This window comes from Equus caballus, chromosome 2 (genome assembly GCF_041296265.1).
Source record: "Equus caballus isolate H_3958 breed thoroughbred chromosome 2, TB-T2T, whole genome shotgun sequence".
Classification (NCBI taxonomy): domain Eukaryota; kingdom Metazoa; phylum Chordata; class Mammalia; order Perissodactyla; family Equidae; genus Equus; species Equus caballus.
Genome location: NC_091685.1, coordinates 110,827,689 through 110,839,755, shown reverse-complemented (window position 1 = coordinate 110,839,755; position 12,067 = coordinate 110,827,689). Strand labels below are relative to the sequence as shown.

Sequence of the window (12,067 nt, the reverse complement as noted above, 5' to 3'; positions counted from 1 at the left end):
AGGCAGACACCCTTGCCTGCCTGTAGAAGATCAAGGCACCCAGTCAATGCAGGCTGAAAAGTAGCCTGAGGGCTTGCTGTTAGGTGGGGCCAGTCCCTAGGGCGGGTTGCCTGCCCTGGCTGAACTGGATTAAATCTGTGCTGTAGTGGGCGTGGCAGACCCCTGGCCTAAGAGGCCAAGGGATGAACCTCAGTGGCACCCACGGAGTCTGTGTCAGCATGCCTGGACCAGTTCAGAACAATGGCCCCCACCAATGTCTCAGTCTCTGGAGAGGTCCCTCCCCTCTCACCAGATGCACCCAGAACCCACCAGGTGAGTCTCGTTTCACCAAAGAATTGTCAGCCTTCTCTCTGGTGATTTTAGGTTGCTGCAATGAGTGAGTTTGTGCGTGGGCCCTTTAAGACCCGGCTCTTTTCGGCTTTCGGCCAATAGCTTTTCTGGGGATATCCTCACTGCATTTAATAGCCAGCAAACCAGACAGTAAGACCTCCGTCTCAGTTGGGCTGAGTCCAAAGGATGCTTATAGCAGTATCGGCCCCTGCTCCAGACCTCACTCCTCAGGGAGGGCTGCGTACCTTAGGGTGTCTCCCGCCTGGCCAGCTGAGACGCTCCGCTGCTCCCAAAGGTGGCTTTTTTCCTCTCCAGAAGGAATTTCTGCCTCTTCCGCGTTAGTCATGACTGTCCCTTGTTGTGGGGGGTTCTTTTTATCCAGTTTTCAGTTTTCTCTCCAGGGTAATTTTTCCAAAAATAGTTGTAACCTGGTTGTATTCGTGGGAGGAGATGAGTTCAGTCTGCCTACGCCACCATCTTGACGAGATCCCTCAGAGCTTTCCTTTCTTTCAGGACAATGCTACTGTCAATGAGAATAACATCCATAAAATAAGTGTAAGATAAATAATCATATTGTCTTCTCACTCCCTGTTACATGCTAACGGTATATTTAATGTTTGCTCACCAGGATCTATCTTCAGGTGCCCCTTAGCTCACTGCAGATTGTCCAGTCATTTTTTTCTACTTAACACAGATAGCCATTAACACCAGACTATACTCTTAAGTGATTTTAGGGATGCCAAGCAAGGCTGCTGATCAGGCTGGACCAGCCTGCAGCTGCTAAGAGAATGGGAAATGAGAAAGGAGCTCCTTATAGATTCAGACCAAGCGTAGGGGGCGTGAAAGGGGTGAAGGTCAAAAGGTAGAAACTTCCAGTTATAAAATAAGTCCTGTAAATGTACAGCATGGTGACTATAATCAATAATACTGTATTGTATATTTGAAAGTTTCTAAGAGAATAGATCTTAAAAGTTCTCTTCACAAGAATAAAAAATTTGTAACTCTGTGTGGTGATGGATGTTATATTGTGATTATTTCACAATATATACATGTGTCGAATCATTATGTTATACACCTGAAACTAATTTTATATGTCAAGTATATCTAAAAAAATACTTGGTGTAAAGGTGCAAAAAGTTCTAACTCCCAAATATTCCATTCCGAGTGCTTAAAGAGTCCAGAATCCCAAGCTAGACAAGATCCAAAGAAGGCTACCCAGGGCAACCCTGCATCTACAGAGTTTCAAAGGAGGCATTTTTATGTGCATTGGTGGGGCAAGATGTAGGGGCTGGCAGGGAATTCAACTGACGGATGAGGAAACATAAGGTGTATTAAAACTGGCTTAACACCCTGCCTACCCCCTTCCCCCAGGCCCCGCCTCCCAAGCTCCCATAACACTGGCAGGGAGGGTCAAACCTTCAGACCTGGAGAGGCGTCTTAGAGCTAGCTGAACTTTGCTTGGTCTCCTTTCCCAAGAACATGCCCTCGCCTGCCCTTCTCTTTGCCCGGGGCCAACCTCAAACTCTCCTATTCCTGGGTGCTTTAACCAAAGTTTGATGCCTCTTCTGGGTCTCCACTGGCTTTCTGGCCATAGCTTGGTCATCAGCCCCACAAGAGCTCACAGATACACACCTCAACTTAGGGTGACCCATTGTGCCCAAGACATTTTTGCTTTTTAATCCATAGTAGACAATTACCTTGGGTGCAATTGTCACAGCAGGAACTGCACACACGTGTGTGTGTGTGTGTGTGTGTGTGTGTGTGTTTTAAAAAGGCAAAAACTGGTTTATATCTCTGCTCAAAGTTGACCTCAGCAGGAGAAATTTTTGTAGACTCTTAAAGGTCAAGGAACATGCTAACCTGTATGTTTGGGAAGTAGAGCAGGACCAAGGCCAGAAGGCTTTTGTGGAACTTCTAGTCTATTGAGAGAGATAGACATTTAGCACAAATAACTCTATATAGCCTGACAGTTGTGATGTGACAGGATAACGCCGGCTGCTACCAGACCATAAAACAAGTGATCCTGCAGCAGGAAGGCCTGGGGAGGTGGTGAAGTTGCCTCAGGGAATGCCTCCCCTGGAAACATTCCCACTGAACCTTGGAGAGTAAATAGATTAACCAGTACTGTGCACATCTTGTTCCATGAAAGTGGGACTTCGTTTTCTTCACAGCTGTATTCCCCAGGGCTTGGTACCTTGTAGGTGGTCAATAAAGATTTCTTGAATAAATCAACGAATAGGGGGTTCCTGACATCTGTCTGCCCTCTCCTCCCTCTCCTTCCCTACCACAGGGCTCCTGTTCTTTCCATTGCTGTAACGAGGGGGAGTCTTTTCAAAACTAAAAACACTCCTTTTTAGCTTGTTATGGTTCAATTAATGTTACAAACATTTAAAATTCCTGCAGCTGCAGATGGTTGTAGAAATAATAAGAATAAAAACTTCAGATCTTTCCAGCCCCAAAGCTCTGTGGAATGATCAATTCGTTTGTACATTTTTTTAAAAAAGCAAAAACTATTATGGGTTTCTCCATGCAAGTAATATGAAAGGTTATACATTGCATGTACATATACTTCAGCTATATATTTTGGAGACCTCAAAATAACTTTAAGTCAGCAAAATTAAGCAAGCCAGGGTTGTTTTCCCTCTTATTTAATGTCATTAGGCTTTGAATGTGTCTTTACAGAAGTTCTTACTTCCTTTTGACTCAGTACTATGGATGGCATTCCTAGATAGTATGACTTTAACACAATCTCAGTTGGATTAATTATCATAAAGCTTATTTTGCAGATAATCCAAGGGAATTTAGCCCAAGAGCAATAGTTAGGAAATTCCTTAAATCTGAAAATTTGTCCTCCAGAACCCTCACTTCTAGCCTCACCACGTGAAAGTTTTTCAGTGAGGTGGCATTTTAATGGATTTTTAAAAGTGCCGCTTGCTTCCACTCTGCATTCCCTTCTTCAGCCCTGTTTTACGTTCTGAGCTGCTTTCTTGGCAGTTCAGGGCGCCCTTGGCCATTTGCGCCTGTGACAGTCTGACTTCCATCTGCTGCTCTATGGCCAGGAACCTGCTGTGCTCCCTTCAGTCACAGCTTTCATGCCCGGCCATTCAGCTACCTTTCAGCGCGTCTCAATGGGGCAGGGGAGAATGGGCCCTCAGCATCCACATGAGCACATAATCTCCCAGGTAGCCTCCTCCTTGAAGCACCTCCAGTGCATGCTATTCGCAAACAGCAGGACACCACTCTCTACTGGGTTCCTAATCCCTCAGACACACAGGGGAAGGAGGTCACAGGGCTGTGAAAGTGAAAAGAAAAGCGAGAGGGCGGGTGAGCGGGAGCCACACAATATCAGCCCCGGGCCGCCAGCGGCTGCGCCACAATCAGCGCCAGCTGCAGCCCAATTAAGCTCTACAGGTCACAGGTGTTCCGGACAGAAGATGCTTTTAACAAAACCACTTTCTTGAAAATACCTAAGACTTTTTAAAGCACTGCAGCCCATTTCTTTCGGTGGATTCTTTAAAGCTATTTAGTACACTTGAAATACAAAGAAGCTGAAAAGCACATTTAGGCCTCACTGGAAGGCGTGCTTTCTTCATGCCAAACAGCGGGAGCAGCGGCTGCGGCCTCAGGACCTGGAGAGAGCAACTCTGCCTCTGCGTGGATTCCGAGCACAGCTGCCCGAGAAAGGGCTGGGGTGGCTCTCTTCTCCAGCTCCATCTCTGCAAGTGGTCTGCTCTAAACTGTGCGGTTCACCTACTCATGCGCGAAATTGCTGCATGGCGATCCTTGTAATCATAAATTGCAATCCCTAGGATGCCACTGTAGTTTCCCTATGAAATTTTTAGCATCTTGCCATGTGCTGATTAAACAAAACATATGAATTCAGCTATCCAGAGCCACTTTTCTCATCATCTAAGGTCACCCTATAAATAAGCTTCCTCTTCTTACATATTTAAAACTTCTGACTTCTTTTTCTCCACAGATCTGAGTGCTCCCTGTGCCTACAGGGTGGGGTCACAGAATCAGGCAGAACTTTAGTTGGTTAAGGCATGGTCAGATCTTTGTTAACCTTCCGCCTTTCTTGGAAGATACAGATAACCCCAGAGAGGGAGGAACTTAGTGGTGAGGGTTATGTTAGAATTTCAGCATCCCTCTTGCAGGTGAGCAGCTCATAGTTCCCCTACTCCATAGACCCACTTGCAGCAGCCTCCCCTCTTCCCAACATCACATGCCATTGTGGGTATGTTTGTCATTATTGTCATCTGTTTACAGTCAATAGAAAAGAAGCACAGGTACTACCCAGGCCTCTCCTGGAAATGCAAGTAACTGTGCTTTAATTCACTACTGGGTTTCTAATCGCTGAATGCACCAGAAAAGAAGGTAGTGCTACTGTGAAACTGAAGAGAACAAGAGCAGGTTTGTAGCACAGGAGACACGAATACCCAAAATAGTGCCCGACATTTTCTTTTCTTTTGAGGAAGATTAGCTCTGAGCTAACTACTGCCAATCCTCTTTTTGCTGAGGAAGACTGGCCCTGAGCTAACATCCGTGCCCATCTTCCTCTACTTTATATGTGGGACGCCTACCACAGCACAACGTGCCAAGCGGTGCCATGTCTGTACCCCAGGATCCAAACTGGCAAACCCCGGGCCGCTGAAGCAGAACGTGTAAACTTAACCGCTGTGCCACCGGGCCGACCCCCCAACATTTTCAGGTTTTCCTTCCTGTTTGATTAGTTTTTGGTAAACAGTCTTTGACTTGACTATTATTCTTTATCACGTCATTTTAAAAAATTATTACTGCCCGCTTAGAAACCATGTTGGTTTTAATTTTCCCAGTACGCCTATTTCTTTTTTGCTAAGCTGAGCCACCTGTTTAAACTCTCTTGTCTTGTGGATTGAGGGAAAGAACTGTAGGCTATGTGTAAGAGGTTTCATTTTTTTTCCACAGTGAAGTAAGACATTGTTCTTATTCTTCGTGGCATTCAGAATTCTGCACAATTGCCTCTTTTGCCCTTTTGCATTTAAAAGTGAGGTAATTAGATTTCCCAAGGTTCAATGGTCAAGAGCCTTCTCATCCTGGGAAGTTGCTTCCCCACACCCCTCACAAGTGCGGTTGTCTCACGTAATCCAGTTACTGCTGGACTGTTGTGCTGAGGCCCTGCTTTCTCAGCAGGCAAGCCTAGCATGAAGATTCCTACTCATGTGTCCCTTTGCTTTCATTGCTGAGTTACATTCCCTGCATTTGAAGACAGTCACTATTTTTCTTCAGTGACTTTGTCTTGAGAATTTCTAAACATTTTCATTAAAAATCTTTTCACTTCCTAACTTCTAGGAACTCATCTCAAATATGCCTAAATCTTTCATATGGAGAGTTCTTGCTTATTTTATGTTATTTTTCAGATATCTGATGGCTCTATTATTACTGGTAAACAAATAGAAAGAGAACTTGTGATATGTTGGCACTAAATAAATGTGTGTCGTGGGTCCCTGAAACAACCATGTGTCTCAGTCTACCTCTGACAGTAAGAGCTTGGGCCCTCTCTGCCAGTCTTTCATCTTCTTTTCTCATTTCCCCAAACAGATAATATTTTCAGCGTTGCAACAAGGCACATGTTTATTTTAAAAGTTTGGATATCAATTTTTTAGTCAAAATTGCAAAAGAACACAGAATACACACTCTCAACTTTACAGAGCCAGCCAAAGCATTTTTGCTTTTACAGCCTAATGGTGAAAGCAACCTTACTGGTAGTTGGCTAATAGTTTATTTAAATGATCTAGTCTGCAGCCTATGGGGGAAGAGGACAAGATGGTAAAGGGATTAGGGGGAAGCTTCCAAAATCCTTTTTACCAAAGATGTTAAGGTGCTCAAGTGCCAAGAGTTTTCTTTCTAAACGAGTTAGTTTAACATTGCAGACAGTCTGTGATTCAAATTTGTCTTCTCATCTATACATCTTCTCAGTGAGGCTCTTCTGTGGGCTCACAGGAAAATTCACCTGAATTCCCCCATCACTGAAACAGTTCCAGACTGCATCTGGGTTCGAATGTGAGGTCAGCAGAATGACAAACTGTGTGGTTCCTGTATACACCGTAGACATATATATACACGCATATATGTATACTTATTTCATTAAGTTTCCTTGCAAACTTTAGAGATAGTAATGGGAAAGGTCCCAGTTTAAATTGAAAGCTGTTCTCAGTTTCTATAGTATTTATTCCCAAGTGGAGAGATGTATTGGCAAATTTACCTGAAAAGACCTCCTCACCTTTCCAAAGCTTAGTACAGAAAAGAAAATCCTCAACAATTAACTGATGCCAGGTTACTTTCATGAAGTGAGAGAATAGATCACCATGTGCACAATTTTTTTAGAAAAGCTTCCATCTCATTTCTCTAAACCAATACATATTACTGCATTGTTTGTAAATTTGGAGGAATCTTTCTCAATTACGGTGCAGTTTTTTCCATTGACAACACAGCAAAAAAAACTCCTGTCCCTTTGTAATAACTTTTGATACCTGAGGCAGCATCCCTCAAAACAACACAGGCATGTTTGTATTCTTGCTAAAATTTCTAATTTATATTACTTCTAGGGAAAGAACTAGATTCAAAGTAGTGCCTCAGACTGAAAGATTGCTTAAGATGATCATATTTCACAGTGTTAAACAATTTTTGTTATTGACTTTATCATTCCAAACACTTTATTCCTAAAACTTAAGTATAACTGACACAGTCTAGGTCATATGAAATATAAGTAAAAATATTACAAGATATTGGCCAAATATGAGAAAGATACTTATAACATGTACTTTTTGAAAACTTGTTTGTAGTTAAGGAACTATTCAGTTCAATTCAACAAACATGTATCGACTGTTTACATCTGCAGAGCACAAGTGTATGCTGGAGCTCCTGCCTCTTGACCTCTTTCAGCTAGTCTTCCTCCAGTCTCTCTTACTCAGCCCTTTCTCTTTTCTCTCTGTTCTGGAATAGGGGAGAGCAAAAGAAAAAAGGACATGAGATAGGCTAGAGCCATGTTGTGCCTTGATTGAGTTGTTTGGTGTGGGTTAGCATCCCCCAGAGTGTGTGCTAGAGATCACCAGTAACCCTAAAGATAGTCATTCGTGGGTGTTCTGTCAAAAACAGAATGGGGGAGAGTTCTGTGGGAAACACTGGGTTAAAGAAAATTAAGCAGATCTTCGTTGCTAGACTTCACAGAAATCTTCAACATTCTGCTGTGCATTGTGGGAAACAGTATATACACTGTTACCTAAAACTTACTTGATCATGAAGTACTTCTTCCTCTGGAAATACACTAATATCTCAAGGGGACGTTGGCATGGGCCATGAGACCGAGCAGGACGGCCTCAGTTTTGAGGAAGTGTGATATCTGGAACTCAGGCCAAAGTAACGGACCCCAGAGCAAATAGAAACCAACCATCACAAAATGGACCTCCTAAGAATACTTCCACTTTTAGACCTACCTTTTTATTTGGGTTAGGAGAGTAGTAATCCAATCAATGCTTTTACTTTTGGAATTTCTACTAAGAAGCTCTTTCATAAGGACAGGATAAAAACAAAGACACCTCTAGGAGTGATGCTCTGTCTGCTGCTTGTGCATCTGCTGCTTGTGCATTAGCTGCTTGTGAATTGGGTTTAGAGCTTTAGAGATGACTGTCACTGACCAGCCTTCACTGTCACTATGGCCCATGTGACTTCTGAAAACTATCATTTTTATCTTTCATGACATTTTGTGCTAGAATTACTCTTTTTTTTTTCTCTTTTTTAATTCTCCATTTTGGCTCCTCGGGCTAGATCAACGTAATCCCTGGTCTCTTTCTCCCCACCTTGCTGTTTCTTTGCTCACTTAGTTCCTTCTGCTCAGATGCCCTTTCCTTTCCTATATGCATATCTAAATTCTATCCTTCCCACGTTGGTTCATGAAGCAGTAATTTCTTCCTTCTTGTCATACCGAAGCGCTTCCCTTCTGCCTTGCTGTTGTACTTCTAACACCGTGCCACGCATCACTGATGTCCATCTCCTGCTGGTTTGGGAGCACCAGAAGACAGACACTATGTCTTAGACATCTCTGAATCCTCCACTTGGCCTCACCTAGTTGTTGCTGTTCACACAGTAGCTATTCAGTGGATGTTGATTGATGAAAGAGTGACTGGTTAATTATTAATAGTGTGCTATTTCTGTTACTGATTGTATATTGCTAAGCAAATACGATAGGAAAATAAAAGTGGCAGAAAGAATTGCCTAATTGACTAGTTCTTCAGGGCATCCCTTGTAAATAAAAAAAAACAGGATAATGTTTATCAAAGAAAGTGGTGTATTCAGGCAGTCCTCTGCCACCCCAGAAGTGCGATAAGCTGTGCTCCTTCAACACAGAGGAGGACACCTTCATATCAGGTCCTTGAGAGCCAGTATTCAGCTGCTGTTTCTCTTGTCATTGTCTGTCAGAGGTTCTAAAGGTCATTTCTATCTAATCCAAACATTTTTCAGCACTCTAGTCAAAACTCTGCCCACCACCACCTCATACGTGCTCATCTGGCCACTCCATTTGCCATGCTCCCATCAGACTTTGCACAGTGCCCCCTATTAGTGGCATCACTGCATTATACAAAACCTGGGGACACTAGTCACATAGCAGTTAATTAGTACAGTCATTAGTAATTGGCTAGCACAGATGGTAGGTATTCAGTAAACGTTCCTAGCCGTTATGCACTGGGTCCAGTATTCTCTGAAGTCGGTCTCAGTTATGAAGTGTGCAAGACAAGGCACTAGCCCGGGGCTGGTGACTTCTCTACTCCACTTAGCCTGCAGAGGGAGCCACACAATGGAACCTTCCCTGTGCCGTGTCGGGGAGAGAGCTAGAGCTGTACCAGCCAATAGGAAATGCAGTCCTCTCCGCCTCTTCCAGTGACTCTTCTTTCTACTTTTAGCCTTGCCACCATTGCTTCACTCCTTGCACAGATTAAAGAAGTGCTGCTCAAATTGGGGGGGGGGGGGGGGTGGTGTGAGGCTCACCCCACTTGGTCCCTTCACCTGCCTTCATGGAGGTGCCCAAGGTCCCTTTGGAACACAGTAGAACCGTTGGATAGCCAGTTTTCCATGCTGGGCATTTCCTGTGCTTATTAATTATCACATCTTGTTTTCAAAGTAACTCTTTTTGTACCAGAATATGCGATGAAGTTGTTTTACTAATCCCTAGAAGTTTTGTTTTTTCTTCAACAAGTTGGTAGCCACTCTTTCTGGAAAAGCATTAACATGCATAACCACTATAGTCAACTTCAGTGCTCATTAATGAAGCCCAGAACTAATAGTTACATTGTTGCAATTTGACAAAGCCATCTAAATCTATGCATGTTTTTTTGAAAGCTCCCTAAACATGCTGCTAAATCCTCTAAAAAGCTACTAAACTGCTTTGGCAGCCATTAGCCCAGCATAAGCAGAGGAGCTCTTTTCAGTAAGTGAACAAACAGAGAAAATATGCTGAATGGGTGGACAAATGTGTTTCAGCTGGCCCTTTCATTTACCGATATAAGGGTGCAGTCAATATCAATCACTGTTTTCCCTGTTGCCCTGAAAATCACAATATCTCTTTTCATCCCACAAGCTCTTTTCAGCACAGTAATGTGTCTTTAGAATGACACTGGCATCAGCCTGCTTCCGCTGTCTGAAGTCCAGAGAGCTTAAAAACACATTTCAGGATTCAAGACTTGAACCTTCCTCCCCTTCCGTTTTCCTACCGCCCACTCTCTCCTCTCTCACTCTGCATCCACTCCACCCCCTCCCTGGATTCTTCTCAATTCTTCCAGCTTTCCTCGTTGAGTAAACAGAATTCACTTCTCTCTTCTAATGCAGGTCTCCAAAGTAAACGTCGACAACTCTACCCGATAGTCCCAAGATTTAAGAACTCATTAAAGAGATGCACATAAAGAAAGGCTTTTACGTGTTGGTAATACATCAAAGGTTGAAAGGAATGTGGAAATTCTTTGCTGCGACAAGATGCACAGATGAGCAGGCCCTCACTCAGAATATCTCTTTCCTCTGCCCCCCCATCACTTGGTTCCTCCCTGCCCCCACCTCACGTACACACTCATCCTTTGTCATCCTAATTAGAAGTATGTGCCTGCACATCTGTTCCACCTTTACAATTGTAAGCTCCTTAAGAGCAAATGCCATATCTTTTTGTGCTTCTCATTCTGAGTACTTAATACGTTGTTTTGTAATGAAAGTGATTACTTTCTATCCTTTTGAAAACCTAAGTGGAATAACTCTTGAAGATAAATTTTAGTAGTGCGCTTATAGTTGTAGAAGTTACCACAGATGAATATCTGAAATACTACATTTCTAAAACACAATATGTTTTCTCGCTTGTTTTTTGTTTTTATTTGTTCTCTTTCAGATTATAGCTGTCTGTAGAGAGGCAGCCCTTCTGACTCTAGAAGAAGACATTCAAGCCAGGTGCATAATGAGAAGACATTTTACTCAAGCCTTGAACACTGTGACACCCAGAATTCCTGAATCATTGATACGTTTCTATGAAGATTATCAAGAGAAGAGTGGGCTACATACCCTCTGAGAAAATATATGTATTCATTATGCTAAAAATGCTTTCTAGATAAAACTTGTTTCTTTTTTAAATTTTATCTTGAAGGTGTCAAAAAATCCTTAATAAGCACAATGTCTGAAATACGTTGACTGGAATTGAGGGGCTTCAGTTCTTATAGAGATTTGAGAACATATGAATACAGTGAAAATATCCATGAAAATCTCTGGACATGAGTTTAAATCAGTTTTATCTGGAAATGTGTGCTGAGTTTTAGAAAGCAAACTTTCAGCTTTTTCATTTTTGACTTGGTTCATTCATCCCATGAGATGCTTTCCTTACTCCAGAATCCATTTCAGTGCGTTCCTAAATGCCAAACCTGTAGGCATCAGTGTTATACAAGAACATAGGAAATGTATGTGGATGAATGCATGATAAAAAATATTTATAAATCTTTGTTTTTGAAGGCCAGCCAATGAAATGGCCAAATGTGCCAGCCAGGCTTGTATGACCTTGTCTCCAAATATGCACTTGTTCTCGTTATAATTCATACCTATGTTTTTGCTTTAGCCTTCTTAACCTGTACTTATGGCAATGAAAAAAAGAGGATTAAGAGTTATTTCATATACTATAATACCCTTTGAAAGTTTAAAAAGTGGAAATATAAGCCTAGTCCAGTAGACTTGGGTTTTTTCATAAAATGCCATAAATAAATCATATGAAGTGTTCATGTTTTAGCTTGTACACATTTTCAGGTTACCAATAAACTCTTTCAGTTCAAAGATAAACCAAATGGATCTCTCAATCTCGTGTCTTATGTTGCAATCTAAATATGTGTATTTATGCTCCTAATGATTTATCCTTGGGATTTCTTGATACCTTAATGCTCCATAAATATCCTTGAAAAAGCTGTTGGAAATTGATTCCCTGGCTTCCAGTTCATAAGCTGGCAAGGGAAAGAATGTGCACTTAAACCTAGTCACTGTGGATCTTTGAACATTCCTAGAAAGACAAGTGAGACGAGAAATACCTGATTATCAAAACAACGAGGCTATACAGTTATGTGGTGGCAGATATTCAAAGTCATGTCTCAGCTGTTTCATCCTTTGACTATCAGAAATAGATTTGCACAGCTTTTTTCTCAGACTACACTGGTTTATTAGTACAAACAAACCACTCAAGGGACAC

At 42.3% G+C, this 12,067-nt stretch overlaps 1 protein-coding gene across 3 annotated transcripts in view; it reads left to right on the top strand.

Moving 5' to 3' along the window:
* The window catches only part of AFG2A (AFG2 AAA ATPase homolog A), a 309,252-nt gene extending 297,580 nt beyond the window's left edge, over positions 1 to 11,672 (top strand). For 2 of the 3 annotated variants that reach the window (XM_003364517.5, XM_070259563.1), the window contains exon 16: positions 10,736 to 11,672. In XM_003364517.5, coding sequence (XP_003364565.1) covers positions 10,736 to 10,912 — 177 coding nt within the window. In that variant the 3' untranslated portion in view covers positions 10,913 to 11,672. Of the gene's footprint in view, positions 1 to 5,729; positions 5,852 to 10,735 lie in introns of all 3 variants that reach the window. The other variant, XR_002806528.2, reaches the window with a different exon arrangement.
* Positions 11,673 to 12,067: the final 395 nt, after the last annotated feature.